Below are 20,014 nucleotides of genomic sequence, written 5' to 3'. Positions count from 1 at the left end.
AATACCCGGTATTGCGCAATCTGATTGACCATGTCAGATATGCGCGGAAGGGGATACGCGTCCAGCTGCGTGTACCGATTGTTGGTCTGACTGTAATCGATGACCATACGGTGTTTCTCCCCAGTTTTGACCACCACCACTTGTGCTCTCCAGGTGCTAGTTCTAGCCTCAATGATCCCTTCCTTCAGGAGCCGCTGGACCTCGGACCTAATGAAGGTCCTGTCCCCCGCACTGTACCATCTGCTCTTAGTGGCAATAGGCTTACATTCAGGGGTGAGGTGTTCGAATATTAACGGAGGGGTGACTTGAAGGATCGAAAGGCTGCAAGTGGTGCGTGGTGGGCAGTCTAAGAACTGTGGGTTGCAGACGGAGAGCGGGGGAAGAGGCCCGTTGTACAGCAACGTGACACTCCTGAGATGGGTCAGGAAATCGAGCCCCAGGAGTACAGGAGCGCAGAGGTGTGGCAGCACCAGGAGCTTGAAATTTTCGTACTCGGTCCCCCGAACCGTAAGGGTCACCACACAGTACCTGAGGACATCCACCGAGCGGGACTTCGAGGCCAAGGGAGTGGTTTGTTTGACTGGCTGCACAGAAAGGGCGTAGCGGCGCACTGTATCGGGGTGGATGAAACTCTCCGTACTCCTGCAGTCGAACAAACAATTTCCCACGTGGCCATTTACCTGGATGTCCATCATGGACCTGGTGAGTTGATGCGGACGGGATTGATCTAGCTGGACAGCTGCCACCGTGGATCCTGGAGGATGGTCGACCAGCATCCAAAATGGCGGCTCCCTTGTCTCACACGCGGCCGATGGCGTCCAAAATGGCGGCTCCCTTGACTCACACGTGCCCGATGGCGTCCGAAATGGCGGCTCCCTCAGGTCGCACGCAGCACTGTTTGGCTTCGAGGACGACTTTGAAATCATAGAAATCATAGAAACCCTACAGTACAGAAAGAAGCCATTCGGCCCATCGAGTCTGCACCGACCACAATCCCACCCAGGCCCTACCCCCATATCCCTATATATTTACCCACTAATCCCTCCAACCTACGCATCTCAGGACACTAAGGGCAATTTTTAGCATGGCCAATCAACCTAACCCGCACATCTTTGGACTGTGGGAGGAAACCGGAGCACCCGGAGGAAACCCACGCAGACACGAGGAGAATGTGCAAACTCCACACAGTGACCCAAGCCGGGAATCGAACCCAGGTCCCTGGAGCTGTGAAGCAGCAGTGCTAACCACTGTGCTACCGTGCCGCCCCTGCAGACTTTAGCATAGTGGCCCTTCTTCCCGCACCCAGAGCAGAACACCTCCCTTGCTGGGCAGCTTTGTCGTGGGTGCTTCCCCAGGCCACAAAAGTAACACTTCGGACCTGCAACAGCCGCAGCAGTCGAGTCGTTGGTGAGGCGCGGTGTGGCGTAAGTCTGCAGCCCTCCTAGATACTGGGGTGGTAGTGGCCGTGGTGCCCACGATGCAACCGCGTGGTCGGGTGCGTAAGCCTCGAGGTTACAGGAGGCCACCTCTAAAGATTCAGCGAGCGTCACTGTTTTTGGTAGGTCCAGCCCACCTTGCTCCAGCAGTCGCTGCCGAATGTTGTTGGACGTGATGCACGTAACATAGGTATCGCGGATTAAGTCCTCCGTATACTGCGCGGCGGATACAGCCTTGCAATTACAGGCCCTGCCGAGTACCCGTAGTTTGCGGAGAAACTGCGCACTCGATTCTCCCGGCAGCTGTCTTCGGGCAGCCAGAAGGTGTCTGGCGTAGACTTCGTTCGTCCGTTTACTATACTGGCTCTTTAGGAGCTCTAGCGCGTCCCTGTACATCTCAGCGTCGCGGTTGGTAGAATATACCACATCACTTACCCAGGCGTGGAGCATGTGCAGCTTGTCTGATTCGGACTGGACGACAGCGGAGGCTTTGACGAAGGCTTCAAAGCACTTCAGCCAGTGATCGAAGCTGTTGGCAGCTCCCACAGCTTGAGGATCCAGGTCTAATTTATCGGGCTTTAAAATTTGCTCCATCCTATGAGTTCTGTTTTTTTTTCTTTGCGATTAAAATTGATGCACCATCAATTTACGAGGACTCCAGCGAGTGAGTGAAAATAACAGGCTTTTAATCGCAAAGAACTGGAACACACCCTTGTAGCTAGCCTGGCCCAGACTGAGGCAGGGGGGAGGAGCCGTCACCTTTATACCTCGTTCAGGTGGAAAGGGAGGAGTCTTGGGTCAGGCGCAGCAGGGGTGTGTCCAGGCATACAACATCTAATTACAGTGGGTCACCACATGTAACAAACCCTGGCTGCACTATTTCCGTGTTGATGCTGGCAACTTTCACACGGCCCAGGAAGCCATTGACTGTTAAAGCCAGAATTCTATGTTGCCACATAGTGATTTGTCATCATGAGAGTTTTCCTGTGTAGCTCTGGAACGCCAGTTAAAAGCTGGAGGTGAACAGGTTCCTCTTGAGTCTTGGATATGCCAACATTTTGGGGAGGTTGAATCCTTGCCTGCACCCGGACCCACACCTGTTTCTCAGTTTAAGTTCTGCCCAGGTAACCCAACAAAAGTGAAGAAGCTGCCCGTGTGATCCCTGGGCAACTACAAATGCACCCAAATTTCTGGTGAAAGCATTATCAGGTACAAAGGTTATGGGAGTAGTTTGAGATGCTGAAATTGATCTTTAGCTTGTTACTTAGTCTTAAAACGAATGTCCTGACATTGATTACCCATGAAAGAAATAGTCCAATTTTCTTTGGATATAAGAATCTGGAGAGGTATAAAACGATCACAGAAAATGCTGGAAAATCTCAGCAGGCCTAACAGCATCTGTGGAGAGAGAATAGAGTCAATGTTTCGAGTCTGGATGACTCTTTGTCCAAACTCAAAACGTCGGCTCTATTCTCTCTCCACAAATGGTGTCAGACCTGCTGAGATTTTCCAACATTTTCTGTTTTTGTTTGAGATTCCAGCATCGGCAGTTGTCTCACAAATCAATATCCACCCCTACCTCAAACTGAAATCTCCCCCCCGCCCCCAAATGCATAAAATGCCTAAAAATTGTATCAAAACTAAAAAATTAATTTTAAATGAAAGAGTTAAACACAGATCCAACAGAATTAATTAAGGAAAGGATTCAAGATCTTCAGGGGAGGATAGAAAATACACACCGAAGCATAATTTAAAAGGATTTACAGCATTTCATTAATTGGCTGGCACAGCCACATGCGAGAATAATCAAAAAGACTACTCACTGCTGCTTTCTTGAATATTTCATATTTTTGTACAGTCCAGAGAGTTAATTAACATCCAAGCAGTTATGTAACAAAGCAAGAGTTGCAAACTTTGAATGCTGGATTGGAAAACCAGGGCAGAGGTTGTGTTCAGAGAATGGAATCATGCACCCTTCAATGTTCTCTCCTTTCATTCATGCCCGGGGGTGGCACGGTGGTGCAGTAGTTCGCACTGCTACCTCACAACGACAAGGACCCGGGTTCGATTCCCGGCTTGCGTCATTGTCTGTGTGGAGTTTGCGCATTCTCCTCGTGTTTGCGTGGGTTTCCTCCAGGTGCTCCATTTCCTCCCACAGTCCAAAGATATGCGGGTTAGGTGGATTGGCCACGCTAAATTGCCCCTCAGTGTTAGGGGGATTAGCAGAGTAAATATATGGGGTTACAGGGATAGGGTCTGGGTGGGATTGTTGGCAGTGCAGGCTTGATGGGCCCAATGGCCTCCTTCTGCACTGTAGGGATTCTATGATTCTATGATCCTATGATATGTGAATGTTGCAATACTCAGATTCCTATTGTGATTTATCAGTTGATACTGCCTGATGTTAGCCAGAATGGGCCCTGGCTGTGTTAACCCAAGTGAAATTATAATTATTTACTACTGGCGGTAGTGATGGAGACTGGGAAAAGGATCAATGCTGGGACCACTGCTGTTCACAATTTACATCAGCGATTCAGACTTTGGAATCAAAAAACAATAGCCGGAATTCTGCCTCCTCACCCGCCACGGAATCAGAGCGGGCGAGGGACGGACAACGGAAATGTCCGTTGACCTCGGGTGAGAATTTCTGATCTCATTCAAGCGAGGCCGTAAGATTCCACCCAATTTGTAAATTTGTGGATGACACAACACTCTGTTGTGGGGGAGGAATAGTCAACACTGAGAAGGTCTAAAACAAATGACAGAAGGTCATTGCATTTGGAATACTGCGTCCAGTTCTGGTCGCCACACTACCAGAAGGACGTGGAGGCTTTGGAGAGAGTACAGAGGAGGTTTACCAGGATGTTGCCTGGTATGGAGGGGCTTAGTTATGAGGAGAGATTGGGTAAACTGGGGTTGTTCTCCCTGGAAAGACGGAGGATGAGGGGAGACTTAATAGAGATGTATAAAATTATGAAAGGCATAGATAGGGTGAACGGTGGGAAGCTTTTCCCCAGGTCGGTGGTGACGTTCACGAGGGGTCATAGGTTCAAGGTGAAGGGGGGGAGGTTTAACACGGATATCAGAAGGACATATTTTACACAGAGGGTGGTGGGGGCCTGGAATGCGCTGCCAGGCAAGGTGGTGGAGGCGGACACACTGGGAACGTTTAAGACTTATCTAGACAGCCATATGAACGGAGTGGGAATGGAGGAATACAAAAGAATGGTCTAGTTTGGACCAGGGAGCGGTGCGGGCTTGGAGGGCCTGTTCCTGTGCTGTATTGTTCTTTGTTCTTTGTTCTTATTCATAAACTTTAGAGTGGGCAAATTATTGGCAATTGTTAAATAGCTAATTCATGAAATAATTAATGAGAATACCGTGTGCAGTTCAAGCTGCCATATTATCAGGAAATAGGGACATTGGAGAGAGTGCAGAGATAATCTACAAGGATGATCCCAGCAATGCATGGATATAAATAGCAGGAAACGATTAACAGGCTGGGTCTCTTTTCTCCATAAAGCGACAACTGAGGGATGGCTTAATCGAGATCTTTACAAGAATGAAAGGTTTCAATGGATTAGATACAATGGGGAAGAGCATAACGAGAGGCATCAATATCAGATAATCAGCAAGGAGCCCCACAGGGAATTCAAGTGAAACTTCTTTACCCAGAGAGTGGTGGGAAACTCGATACCACAGGGAATGGTTGGTGAATAATATTGATTCATTTGAAGGGATGCTCGACAAACACATGAGGGGGAAGGGAATAGCGGGTTACAATGGTAGATTCAGATGAGGGAGCATCATAGAACCATATAATGCCTACAGTGCAGAAGGAGCCATTCAGCCCATCAAGCCTGCACCAACAACAATCCCACCCAATCCCTATCAGCGTAACCCCACGTATTTACCCTGCTAATCCCTCTGACGCTAAGGGGCAATTTAGCATGGCCAATCAACCTAACCCGCACATCTTTGGACTGTGTGAGGAAATCGGAGCACCTGGAGGAAACCCACGCAGACACGGGGAGAATGTGCAAACTCCACTCAGACAGTGACCCGAGGCTGGAATTGAACCCTGATCGCTGGCGCTGTGAAGCAGCAGTGCTAACCACTGTGCCGCCCCATGGAAGTCGGCTCGAGTGAATCATGCATTGTTTTGGGCCCAATGGACTGTTTCTATGCCTGTTATTGGACATTGTTATAACTGTATTAGTGCAATGTTCCTCACACGAGAAGTCAGAAATCAACCTGAGTTAGCACACTGATAATGCCTTTATTTGTCAAAGTTGACTTTCTAACCACACTGTCACACTCGGATGTTTTCAGCTTCAATCATTTCAGGCTTTTCTCCCTGCACCAAAATAAGGGCGGCACGGTAGCACAGTGCACAGTGGTTAGCACTGCTGCTTCACAGCTCCAGGGACCTGGGTTCGATTCCCGGCTTGGGTCACTGTCTGTGTGCAGTTTGCACATTCTCCTCGTGTCTGCGTGGGTTTCCTCCGGGTGGTCCGGTTTCCTCCCACAGTCCAAAGATGTGCGGGTTAGGTTGATTGGCCATGCTAAAAATTGCCCTTAGTGTCCTGAGATGCATAGGTTAGAGGGATTAGTGGGTAAATATGTAGGGATATGGGGGTAGGGCCTGGGTGGGATTGTGGTCGTTGCAGACTCGATGGGCCGAATGGCCTCTTTCTGTACTGTAGGGTTTCTATGATTTCTAAATCCAGATTACCTTGGGAGGAGATACAAAGAAAATCTGAACGTAATCTGATAGTGGCACAGTGGAATGCCCAAATATAGCATCACGGAGGGACAAGTGTTGGAGGCACAGGAATGTGAAAATTTAATCTGAGGCACTTCAAATTCACTCACTACCTCCCTAATATTCCCCCAGAGGCGGCGGGCAGACTTCCTGCGGATGTACAGCCAATCCAAGTTTGTAAAACGCCAATTAGCCTTTAAGTGTGAGCAGCAATGGAGTCTGATACAAGATGGCCGGTGCTGAGGCGGGTTCACCACCTGATGTTCAAGAGAAGCTCCACATTGGCGCTTAGCATTGTACCGGCACTGCCTTCTCCGAGAAGGTGCTGAACTGAGCCGGAGATGCTGTGTTTGGGCAACTCAATCAAGGGAAACCCTGGAAACACATCAAACACAATCACAAGAAAAATAAGGAAGAAGAAATAGAACTCCGTACTGCAAGGTGCTTTCCATCACTTGGAACCTTGCCCCTTTTGAACGGCTCAGCATTACAATGCCATCCGCCAGTACTATTAACTTTATCGGACTGTTGACGGATTATTTCAAGTCAATCCCTGAAAAATTGATTGTTACAAATGCTGAGTTCATTTGTTGAAAAGGATTACTGAAAGATCCTATGCTTCCAGGCACCCAGCAGGGCATCAAAGGAGGTGTCATGGTAGCAGATCAGAGGGACTTTGCAGACTGCTGGCTATGGTACTTTCAGGGAGTTGCAAGTATCATGTTCTAGTAAAGAATGAACTTTCAGCCAATACTTTATAATTTTGAACATGAACAATTAAAATTTCTGCTGAAAATCAAGTGACCTTTGGCATTTCGAGCTCCAGACAGTCCTGAGTATCAAACACATACCTAATAAGGGGCGGCACAGTGGTTAGCCACTGTTCAATTCCAGCCTCAGGTGACTGTGTGGAGTTTGCACATTCTCCCCGTGTCTGTGTTGGTTTCCTCCAGGTGCTCTGGCTTCCTCCCACACTCCAAAGATGTGTGGGTTAGGCGGATTGGCCATGCTAAATTGCTCCGTAGTGTCAGGGGGATTAGCGAGGGTAAATAAGTGGAGTTATGGGAATCGGGCTTGGGTGGGATTGTGATCGTGCAGACTCGATGGGCCGAATGGCCTCCTTCTGCACTGTAGAGATTCTAAGATTCTAATGGACATTCACACTCATCAGAAGAATTCATCCCTCCTCTTGTTTAAGGATGGATCATCGACAAAAAGAACCTTCTTTGATGTTGACTCAATGCCTTTTCCTGAAACCAATTCAAAAGGATGTTGTGAATTGAATGGGTTTTTCAAATACATTAGCTATCTCAAACTCTCAAGCTGTGAAAGCCACAATACAAGGTATACCATTGACTTAACCACCTTCCTGATTTAGAAAAACACTTTGAACTTGTGGAAGTCACATGATGAGAAAGCATATTATTTGCTTTTAAAATAACAGCAAGAAACAGCTCTGCAGAGACAGAGTTCCAGAAGAAATCAATTGAACCAGCTGCAGGTCATCGAAGCACCAGGGCAACAAACAGTAATATCTTCAAAATGGGAGAAGAGATTTCCCCAAACAGCCCCAGCTTTGAGTTGTCACACTGATGTGTCGAATTCACGTAAAAACTGGAGTAAATCGCGCTGGTCTTTTCAGTTTCAAAATGAATCTCCCATAGTCTGAGCACCTCAGAGTGCACTAGTGAAATCACGCTGAAAATCAGGGGGCAGAGCCTATTCCTGCTGGAGAGGCCGGCAGCATAGCGCTGAGTGGGCCACTGTGCATGTGCTGATCTGTCAGCGCCGAGATCGGCACATGCGCAGTAGCCCCCACTGCTGGCCTCCCGATCACTGGCCAGCCTCGCGACCCTGCATTGCTGGCTGTGCGATTCCCCCCACCACCCAATTGCTGGGCTCCCTGATGTGTCCGGGCCAGCCTCGGTCTCCCCGCCTCACCCCCACTCGGAAATCCCCTCCGCCCACCAGCAGCCCCGATCCCCCTGGCAGGCCGATTTCCATCCCCCCCCCCCCCCAAACCGATGGCCAGCCCGATCGCTGGCCACCCTCTCTCTGTCACCGCTGAGTGCAGAGAGGCAGCGGGACCACTCATCCCCACCAACTTCCCGCCCAGAGGCCCTGCCTCTGAAGGGCCTGCCCCCAATTGCCCCGCCCCTTGGCACTGCCCGATGCCTGCTGGGCAGTGCCAGGGGCCAGGCTGGCACTGCCAAGCTGGCAATCCACACGGGGCACCTCCCCTCACCCTCGACCCTCTGGGGGGGCCTCCATGACCTCCCTTCACTCCAGCGGGATCGGGCCGCCAGCTCCCAGATAGTGGGGAGCTATTGTAAACCCACTGGAGTGAAACACTCCTTACGAGGGAAGGTTGGGGGGGAATACCGGGCCCAAAGGCTTCAGTCCCCGGCTCGCCAATGAGATTAAAATCAGCATTTGAATCATTCATTCAGCTCTACGCCAATTTCTGGAAATCCGGCGACCGGAGACGCGTGGAAGGCATGGCACCCAGCGGGAAGCCTGCTCCATGACCTCCGCTCGAGTCTCCCGGCCTGCTGTGTTGCTAGAGCAGTGCAGCGGCTGGGAGAATCGCTCCCATATTTTTTTCCATGTGTACAGTAAGGACCAAGCCAGGCAATAGCTTCCGCAGTGGCGAAATGGAGCTCTGAGCCCTCCACTGTATTTTGTCAGTGGGCAGTCCTAATGTGAATCATTGATTGAGGTGTACCACAGCTGCAGTCCAGCCTGTCAGGCCCCATTTGTGCCAATTTGCAGCACAAAGGCTTGGTGCGGAACGGTTGAGGAGTGCCCAATGTTGACATGTTGAAGCCGGGTGGACGGCTGTGGAATCGTCTGGTGGGGAGGTGGTTTGTAATGGTGACGTGTTGTTTCCATTCCTGCTGCCATAGGGTCTCTGCTGTTATTCCTTGGCATGGTGGTCTTAGACACCTGGCATTGTTTTACTTTCATCTTTATCTAATCTTGGCATGTTTGATAGTTTGTGAGAGATGAGTGAGTGAGTCATCTTGCTTTTTTAACCATCTGGGACAAGTATGTGATAATAAAGCTTCCTATTAGATGGGACAATCACTCTGAGCTAAGAAAATACACACCCCTTACATACAAATATATTGATCGTAGGCACTAAACAAAAAACATAAATTCTGGGTGGGATTTTCTGGCCACACTCGCCCCAAGATCAGAAACTCCCGCCCGAGGTCAATGGACCTTTGCATGGCCGTGTTCTGCCCGCTACGATCCCTGTTGTGGGTGGGACAGGAAAATTCTGTCCTCTGTCCGTAACACAAGGCCTAACCAGGTCCAGCCTTGGCAAAAAGCATTTTAGTGCATAGGTTGCCTCTCCACACTCAAGGCCCTTCATTTATATTCAGAACCCCAAAGCCTTTCAATAGCACCTCCATTTTGAGGCATCGTCATGCTTTGCAACCCCCTCAGCAACACGTAGCTTTCCCAGTGGTGCTCCTGTGTGGCCATCCCTACAGGCACTCCACTGGACCTCCTGCATTCATGTCCCACCTGCCATCCTTAATTGGATGGCGAATGAAGGGACAGACTGTTAAATGACCGTTTCCTGTAACATTTCACTGCTGGGTGCTTGGAAACAAGCAGGGCCAGGAGTGCCAAGTGGGCCCAATGTCTGAAAAACTTTAAAGTGGGGAAGATTCTGCTCAAGGTCCCATGTGATGAGTTGGATGTTCAATTTGTCACCCATGAGTAAGGCCGGTATCCTTCGTAAACTTGACTTTGAGAGAAATAAAAAAAATCAAGTGGTGTCTAGACTTGAAAATTGACCCCAGAAGATGATGGACTCTAAGTTCTACTCCAAAAGCTGCCTCTCAACCCCTTGGTCCAATTACTGGACAGTTACTTTCTTCATAAACATAGCGTGTGGGCAGCACGGTGGCACAGTGGTTAGCACTGCTGCCTCACAGCGCCAGGGACCCGGGTTCGATTCCCAGCTTGGGTCACTGTCTGTGTGGAGTTTGCACGTTCTTCCCGTGTTAGCGTGGGTTTCCTCCGGGTGCTCCGGTTTCCTCGCACAGTCTGAAAGACGTGCTGGTTAGGTGCATTGGCCATGCTAAATTCTCCCTCAGTGTACCCGAACAAGCACTGAAGTGTGGTGACTAGGGGATTTTCACAGTAACTTCATTGCAGTGTTAATGTAAGCCTACTTGTGACACTAATAAATAAACTTAAACTAAACCTGAACCATAAAAATGTGTCATGTGGATAAGGACTGATCAGAGCAATCAGGATGACGAATAAATCCCACCCAAAGTATGATAACATTACAAGCCTTTAAAGTTTATACCCTTTTATCTTAAATCCCTGAAGCATTAGGCGTGGAAAGTAGAAGCACAATCATGACTTTTTGTTAAGATTTGAACTCAGAAGTGCCTGGTGTTGGTATGAGTTATGAATGTGATTGCAAACCACTGTTAGGGTAGGGAGTTATCCATTTAAAATGAAAGGGCAATGCCTCTATCAAACAGCGGACAGAAGAATGAGATACCATAGCAGCCAGTATCAGTGCATTAAGCAATGATCCATTAATATTGGCAATAGTAATGTCTAGACTATGTTGTCTTGTAATTGTGATGCCAATAAAAGAATAAAAGAGGCAGCTAGCTAATGTGTTTCTGAGGAGAGAATGGATTGAGGTAAGTGAGAAGGGATGTGGGTGAAGTTGTGGCTGGATTTGTTAGGCCTAATGGTTTATCTTGTTCTTCAAAAAAATATTTGCACTCTTATGGATTTATCAACTAATTGCTTTTGTAGGATTGGCTCTGTTTTGTTACTAATGTTTCAAAACTTTTGCCAAGTAGTCTTTGACCATGGTGAGTGAGTGTGTCCGTAACGTGGACTCTGTTATGCTTTTACAGGAAAATATGCAGCACTGAAGGCTGACATCATTCCATCCTTACTCGTCCTCGTGAACGATCCGATGACTAAAGTGCGGCTCAATGTCATCAAAGCCATCACGACGGTGTCTGAGAGTCCCGAGGGCAGGAAACTGCTGCTGGAGCATGTGCCGTTCCTACAGGAAAAGCTGCAGGACCCCAGCGAGGCAGTCCGCAAAGCAGTCAGGATCGCCATTGACATCATTACCTGGATGCCCTAGCTGTGATATTCAACATGCTATAACGCTCCACTTTGATAAACTCACATTGCTTGTTCTAATCTGACTCACCCATTTTTATTTTCAATCATGTTCACATCAGCTTCATTTAAAGCCATTTCCTCTCCATCTCAGTCTGTTGTCTTCTTCCCCTTCGTCTTTACAAGTTCTTGACGCAGAGTCAGTGGGTGAGATTCTCCGGCATCACCAGCCGCGTGTTTCCCACCATCGGGAGGTGGCACGTTGTTTGCTGGCGGTGGGATTCCCGGGTCCCGCTGCTGTCAATGGGAATTCCCATTGACATCACCCCACGCTGGCAGGAAACCTGCAGGGTGGGGGGGGGGGGGGGGGGGGGGGGGGGGGGGGGGGGGGGTGGGGGGTGCGCTGCCTCCGGGACCGGAGAATCTTACCGGCATGAACGGCCGGAGAATTCCAGCCATTGTCCTGAGATGTTAACCCTGTTTCTATCTGTACAGATTCTGCCTGACCTGCTGAATATTTCCTTTTTTTATTTCAATTTTCCATTGTATTTTGCTCTTGTATTCCCAATTATTTTCCAGTTGTCTTTCATGGTGTTCTGTGGTTTCCTCCTCTCTATCTGAAATTCTGTACGGCTGCTGGGAAGGCATTTGTAATTCTGCCTTGTTCAACAGTGACAGGCAGTGGCTGTCGGCTTCACGTTGTGGTTGGTTCAGGGTTGTCAAAACAGTTCAATTCATTTGTTACCAATAGCTAGGTGGTCAAACCGGTTTTTAAGCTTTCTTTCTCTGAAATAAAGCTCTCTAATATGGCCTAATCATTCTGCTTATCTTTTCTCAAATTCTCTTTCATGCTGTCTCCCACATCTATCTTTGTCTCTGGCTCACTCTCTCATCCTTACACTCTCAAAGAACAAAGAACAGTACAGCATAGGAACGGACCCTTCGGCCCACTAAGCCTGCGCCGATCACATTGTCCTGTCTAAACCAACCGTCTGTATCGCTCCATTCCCCGCCTGTTCATGTGTCTATCCAGATAAGTCTTAAATGTCACTAACGTGTCTGTTTCAACCACCTCATTTGGCAGTGCATTCCTGGCCCCCACCACCCTGTGTGTAAAAAAACATCCCCCGCACATCTCCACTGAACCTTTCCCCCCTTATCTTGAACTTGTGCCCCCTTTGGAATTGTCATTTCTGCCCTGGGAAAAAGCTTCCAACTGTTCACCTGATCTATGTTTATAATTTTATAAACTTCTATCAGGTCGCCCCTCAGCCTCTGTCTTTCAAGGGAGGACAATTCCAGTTTATTCAATCTCTCCTCATAATTAATACCCTCCATACCAGGCAACATCCTGGTAAACCTTTTCTGTACTCCCTCCAAAGCCTCCACATCCTTCTGGGAGTGTGGTGACCAGAATTAGACACTGTATTCCAAATGTGGCCTAACCAACGTTTTACATAACTGTAACATAATTTGTCAACTTTTGTACTCGATGCCCTGGCCGATGGAGGCAAGCATGCCATATGCTTTCTTCACCACCTTTTCCACCGTGCTGCCACTTTTAAGGGTCTGTGGACCTGTACTCCCAGATCTCTCTGTGTGTCTATGCTCCTGATGGTTCTGCCATTTATTTTATAGCTCCCATTTGAATTGGAGCTATCAAAATGCATCATCTCACATTTGTCCAGATTAAATCCCATCTGCCATTTCTCCACCCAATTTTCCAGTCTATTTCCTGCTGACAATCTTCATCACTACCTGCAACTCCAGCAATCTTAGCTTAGTATCATCTGCAAACTTGCTAATCAGACCAGCTATTCTTTCTTCCAAGTCATTTATATATATTACAAACAACAGAGGTCCCAGCACTGATCCCCGCAGAACACTAATTATAGACCTCCATTCAGAAAAACACCCTTCCACCGCTACCCTCTGTCTTCTATGGCCAAGATGTGGAGATACCGGCGTTGGACTGGGATAAGCACAGTAAGTAGTCTCACAACACCAGGTTAAAGTCCAACAGGTTTATTTGGCAGCACAAGCTTTCGGAGTGTCGCTCCTTCATCAGGTGAGTGAGGACTTGTGTTCACAAACAGGGCATATACAGACACAAACTCAAAAGTTTGTGTCTGTATATGCCCTGTTTGTGAACACAAGTCCTCACTCACCTGATGAAGGAGCAGTGTTCCGTAAGCTTGTGCTGCCAAATAAACCTGTTGGACTTTAACCTGGTGTTGTGAGACTTCTTTCTATGACCAAGCCAGTTCTGAATCCATTTAGCTAGTTCACACCTGATCCCATGTGATTTAATCTTTTGCACCAGCCTGCCATGAGGGACCTTGTCAAATGTTTTACTAAAGTCCATGTAGACAACATCCATGGCCCTTCCCTCATCAATCATTTTGGTCACCTCTTCAAAAAACTCAATCAGATTAATGAGACATGACCTGCCTCGAACAAAACCATGCTGTCTGTCGCTAATAAGACCATTCAGTTCCAAATGTGTATAGATCCTATCCCTAAGAATCTTCTCCAACAATTTCACTATCACCGACGTCAAGCTCGCTGGCCTATAATTACCTGGGTTATCCTTGCTACCCTTCTTAAATAACGGGACAACATTGGCTATCCGCCAATCCTCTGGGACCTCAGCTGTGGTCAACAAAGAAACAAAGATTTCTGTTAGAGGCCCAGCAATTTCCTCTCTTGTCTCCCTCAGTAATCGTTCCTCTTCTTTCCATCCTTTCATTGGGTTTGTGCATACTGAACAGAATGAATGTGACAATGTTCTGTGTAGTCATTGAGCTTTCTGCTAGGCTGGACACAGTTTGTTAAGTGGAAATAAACTGCAAATATCACTCAGGACTTGTATGGCCTTAAGTGTGTAATTTTCTTAATTACCTAATTACTATCACTGTCTCAATCAAATTAGTTTAAATCAGCATGGCTTTTTTTGGAAGAGTTTGTTTCAATGAAAGGTTGTACTCATGTTAGATCAAGAATGTGCTGGTACAGAACTCTGAAACAGAAAGGAACACAGAGTATTTCTGCGACTTTATTTCACCGACAGGTTGAAGATCATGAGAGCAGGTAATCGGCAGGTGTAGCACGGGGAGAGTCGATCACAGTGAAGACAGTAAGGAGACATTACAGTTAGCTCACCATCCCTGGGGTGATGAAAGGGAAAAATCCGGATCTCTGCCAGAATTTGCCAAATGGGTGAACATTGACGAGGATCGGGAGAGCTGTTCTGGTGCCCTCCATCTGCTTAAACATACTCACAATCATATATGTAAAAAGGGTACCTGGTGATGGACTGGTGGCTGGCATCCATCAACCCAGCAATGCTCAGCAACTTCGGAGTATGGAGATAGGGTGAGAGACTTGGTGATATACAGAAGCAAAAGCAATTGGGTGTCCATGTGAGTGCATCACTAAAGCCTAGTGCACAGTGTTATATATTTCAGTGGTTGCATGATTGCCTTAAGAGCATGGTCTAACGATGACCATAAAACCATTCCCAATTGTCATAAAAACCCATCTGGTTCACTAATGTCCTTTACGGAAGGTAATCTGCCATCTTTACCTAGTCTGGCCTACATGTGACTCCAGACCCACAGCAATGTGGGCAGCACTGTGGTTAGCACTGCTGCCTCACAGTGCCAGGGACTCAGTTCAATTCTCGGCTTGGGTCACTGTCTGTGTGGAGTTTTCACATTCTCCCCGTGTCTGCGTGGGTTTCCTCTGGGTGCTCCACTTTCCTCCCACAGTCCAAAGATGTGTAGATTAGGTGGATTGGCCATGCTACATTTCCCCTTAGCATCAGGGGGACGAGCTTGGGTAAATGTCATGGGGATAGGCCCTGGGTGGGATTGTGGTCAGTGCAGACTCAATGAGCTGAATGGCCTCCTTCTGCAGTGTAGGATTCTATGACTCTCAAATACCCTCTGAATTGGAGGGCACTAAAGGATGGGCAATAAATACTGGCCCAGCCAACGATGCCCGCAACCCACGAACAAATAAATAAAAAAGCCAGTCGAATGGTTTGATGGTGATGTCATTGGGGTGTTTGACAAGCTCCGGCTTAGTTTCATTTTCTACTCTGGACAGGCAACAACTCCTGCAATAAACTTGTTATGTGTTATTTTGAATCCATGTGTGTAAGCCACAACTTCTTTTTTGTTTAAAACCCACAACCTCTAACATAGCTAGGTCATTGCACACAGGTACAAAAAGGACTTGAAAAAGACTAATGGAATCTGTGTCTTTATCTCAAATTACGGCAACTCAAAGGTTGTACTTCAGTTGTACAAAGTCAAGATCAGACCCAGTGTGGAGTAATGCTTTCGTTTTTGACCTTGGAGGTACACTGCAGATTTACTGGAATGATATGAGGACTCAAGAGATTAAATACCTGGACAGGTTGCATAGATACACGCTTTGTATTCCTTTGAGCTTAGAGGCCTTGGGGTCAAAGTATTGAAAATGATAAAATAATTCAACAGCACCATTGGAAGAAAGGTTTCCTCTGATTGGAGGCTCCAGAAGAACGGGACCAGATCTTTAAATTGTGGGTTCTATTTAGGGGTGAAATCAGAAAGCAAAGGGTAGTGGATATCTCCAAGTCCCTTCCCCCAAAAGCAGATGAGGCTGGGGGGGTGGGGGGGGAGGGGTGGGTGTGGTGTGGCAGGGGGAGCGAGGGTCTATTGCAATTTTTAAGACCTCAATAAATAGATTTTTGTTAGGTCAGTGTATTAAGGGATATGGATCTCAGGTGGGTAAATGGGGGTTAAATACTGAGGCAGTGACAGGATCAAGGGCTGAATGGCCTGCTAAGTTTCTAAATTTGGATAAACCAAAGGCAGCTAAAGATAATTCGAATAAACAGATTCTGCTTTTGCATTTCTGTCTTCTAAAAAGGAGGATGTTATTGAGAACAGTTACACAGTCCACCAAGACAGATGACCCCGCGATCCAGGCCGTGAAAATCATTAGACTCTGAACCCTGTGCTTGCAAGAGGGTTATCTGGAGAACAGGGAAGAGCAAGATAAAATACAGGCCACAATTCAAATGGGAGTGCAGGAACAGAGAGTGCTGGGGTATCTGTACATGTAGGTGACAAGGCAGGCTGAGAAAATGATTAAAATGGCGCATAGGGTCCTGGGGTTTAAGAAATAAAGATATTATTATGAGTTGGTGGGTGGTCAGTGCCAAATCCCAAAGAGAGATTGATGCCATAGTTTTATCACTGATATTACTATTTTAAAAAAAGTTTATTCATTAGTGTCACAAGTTTAAAGTAAGCTGGCTTAATGAAGTTACTGTGAATATCCCCTAGTTGCCACACTCTGGCACCTGTTCAGGTAGACTGAGGGAAAATTTAGTATGGTCAATGCACCTAACCAGCATGTTTTTTGGGCTGTGGCAGGAAGCCAGAGCATCAGAGGAAACCCATGCAGACATAGGGAGGACATACAGACTCCACATTGACAGTGACCCGAGCCAGGAATTGAACCCAGGTCCCTAGCACTGTGAGGCAGCAGTGCTAACCACTGTGCCACCATGCCCCCTGGTAGTATCAGCAACATATTATTTAACCCATTACTCTACATAGGCTATCTCACACACAGTTTCTCTCCCCCTCCACCCACCTCCCCCCTCCCCCTCATTCTAATGCATTATTCATTAAGCTGCAAGTGGCCTTTAAAGAGCTGAGGTTCAACTCCTCCCCCCACACTCCCTCCTCCCCCCACACTCCCTCCTTCCCCCACACTCCCCCCACCCCCCACCCCCCCCTCCCACCACCCCACACACACACACACACTGCAGTGAAGAACCAATAAGGATCGGTTCCAAACCCACCCTGGGTACGAAATGGCACCACCCACCCCTCAACCCAAGGAAAATAGGGCCAGCAGATCCAGTGAAGTCCCACCCAATTATATCCTTAAAAAGCTGAGTGAAAAATGGGTCAGTAGCCGTCAGTGAAGGCACAGGAGGAATTGTAATGTTAAATAAATATTGTTGCAGCTCACACTGGAGTGAGTACACTCTTGGTGTGCTAGGAAGGCAACTAATTTACATAACAGCTGTTTACAACATCTCCATTCAGCAAGAGGCCTCTTCACTTGCTGAAGGTAACCTCTTGCAGACACTGTATGTATATCTGCTGCAATCCTTTAACCGGAATAGAAGCAGGCTGCACCCGAGGCAGCACTGAGTCAAACGCTGACATGAATACAAGCTTCTGTTATGTTAATTGTAACAAGCTGTGTGCACTTTGTCCATTTCAAGTCTGTAATTTATTTTTTCATTTTAATTTAGGAAGGACTGTACATGACACGTTGTAAAAAGAATACGGCCAAAGTATTCAAGGAGACAGTCTTCAGCAGGCAGCCGAGCCTGGTAGATGCTGTCTGGAAAATAATGATGTGGTGCACTGTGAGGAGGGGAGGCTGTGGGTTATCCATGATGCTTGTCCCTGACGCCATCAGATTCCAAGCAACATTAGTTCAAATTAGAGCAAAATAAAAAACATAGATAATTTATAGGGAGAGGTTGGCCAGGCTAGGACTTTATTCCTTGGAATGTAGGAGAATGAGGGGTGAATAAAGGGGTGGTACAGTGGCACAGTGGTTAGCACTGCTGTCTCGTAGAGCCAGGGACCTGGGTTCGATTCCCAGCCTGAGTCGCTGTCTGTGTGGAGTCTGCATGTTCTCCCCGTGTCTGTGTGGGCTTCCTCCAGGTGCGTTTCCTCCCACAGTCCAAAGATGTGTGGGTTAGGTGGATTGGTCATGCTAAATTGCCTCCTAGTATCAAGGGGACTAACTAGGGTAAACGCATGGGGTTGTGGGGACAGGACTTGGGTGGGATTGTGGTCAGTGATGACTCAATGGGCCGAGTCTTACTTAATTTATTTTTAAATGCATTCATTGGCAAAGTCTCATTTATTGCTCATCCCATCTGCACTGTAGGACTCTATGACCTATGACCTTATTGAGGTGTATAAAATCATGAGGGGCATTGATAGCATGAACGCATAGTCTTTTTCCCAGGGTAGGGGAATTGAAAACTAGAGGGCATAGGTTTAAGGTGAGAGGGGAAAGATTTATAAGGGACCTGAGGGGCAACTTCTTCACACAGAGAGTGGTGCGTGTATGGAATGAGCTGCCAGAGAAAGTGGTTGAGGCAGGTACAATAGCAACATTTAAAAAGCATTTGGATAAGCACATGGATGGGAAAGGATTAGAGAGATATGGGCCAAGCATGAGAAATTGGGATTAGCTGGAAGGGCTCTCTAATAATGTTTATGACTGTAACACTATATTCTGTACCCTCTCCTTTCCTTCTCCCCTATGTACTCTATGTACGGTATGCTTTGTCTGTATAGCGCGCAAGAAACATGTATCCCAATACATGTGACAATAATAAATCAAATCAAGGAGCAGTTAGATATAGTTCTTGGGGCGAAAGGGATTAAAGGAAATGGGGGAAAGGCGGGACTGGCTATTGAATTGGATGATCAGCCATGATCATAATGAATGGCGGAGCAGGCTCAAAGGGCCGAATGGCCTCCCCCTGCTCCTTTTTTTAATGTTTGCTGCTGTACTGGTGATCCCGAAACACAGGAGGATGCTCTGGGAACATTGATTCAAATCCCACCATGGCAGCTGGTGGAATTTAAATTCAATTAATGACACCGGAATCTTTTATCCGTGTGCTTTTGGAGAATCGAGCAGACTGGTGGGTTTATGGGAGTGCAGGATTTTCCAGTATTTCTTGATCCATGTTACGAAATGAGTTGTTGTCAGTGGCCTAGCTTAGTATCTATGTTTTGAGCTCCTGCTGCTGTTTTTCTGGGGCCTATCGTTCAGCCCAGAGCTCCTGGCGGTTTTGTTACTCTATTAGTCATCAGCTTGTCACACTTGATTTTGGAACGGAATTACCCTAACAGATTGCTTCAGTCTTTTTAAATCGACTGTGAACTTAGACAAATGACCTCAATACAGAAATTAAATTGCAGTTCATTTCTAAAGTGAGAACAAGGTTGCACAAAGGGAAGAATCTCTTAGCCCCATCTAGGGGTGATTTGTACTGAAACAAAATCGAGGGAGAGAAAAGCACCTCATTCAGCACCTCGTAGGAATACCGCACAAGAATTCCTCCTGCTCTGTACCACCCAGAATCGGGAGCCGAGAGGGGCTGGGCAGAAGGTGGCAGACCAGCTTGCTGCTGGATCTCACCCAGAGGAATAAGATCTCTACTTTCTTCATCCACCACCAGCTAGACTCATTGCCGCCCCTCCCTTCTGTGTCCTGGTGAATTACAACAACAACTGACGGAATTCAGAGTGAGGGAAGTTGTCCAGTCTCCCTCCATTCAGGGCGAGGGAAGCTGGTTTCCCTCCATTCAGAGCGAGGGAAGCTGCCCAGTCTCCCTCCATTCAGGGCGAGGGAGGCTGGTGAGTCTCCCTCCATTCAGAGCGAGGGAGGCTGGTCAGTCTCCCTCCATTCAGGGCGAGGGAGGCTGGTGAGTCTCCCTCCATTCAGGGCGAGGGAGGCTGGTCAGTCTCCCTCCATTCCCATTACTGCACAATGAACACAAAATGACCTGAAATGGGACACTCGTGCTGACAGCAGGAGCAATGCTGAATGCCTGAAACTAGCAATGGCTGGTTGGGGGGATGGTGACACA

The 20,014-nt window shown here is 47.6% G+C and overlaps 1 protein-coding gene across 1 annotated transcript in view; it reads left to right on the top strand.

The window, feature by feature from the left end:
- The window catches only part of rsph14 (radial spoke head 14 homolog), a 728,797-nt gene extending 717,456 nt beyond the window's left edge, over positions 1-11,341 (top strand). The window contains exon 6 of the mRNA XM_078226841.1: positions 11,103-11,341. Coding sequence (XP_078082967.1) covers positions 11,103-11,341 — 239 coding nt within the window. The remainder of the gene's footprint in view (positions 1-11,102) is intronic.
- Positions 11,342-20,014: the final 8,673 nt, after the last annotated feature.

The sequence above is a fragment of the Mustelus asterias genome, chromosome 13 (assembly GCF_964213995.1).
Source record: "Mustelus asterias chromosome 13, sMusAst1.hap1.1, whole genome shotgun sequence".
NCBI lineage: Eukaryota > Metazoa > Chordata > Chondrichthyes > Carcharhiniformes > Triakidae > Mustelus > Mustelus asterias.
This window is presented reverse-complemented; position numbering and strand designations above follow the sequence as displayed.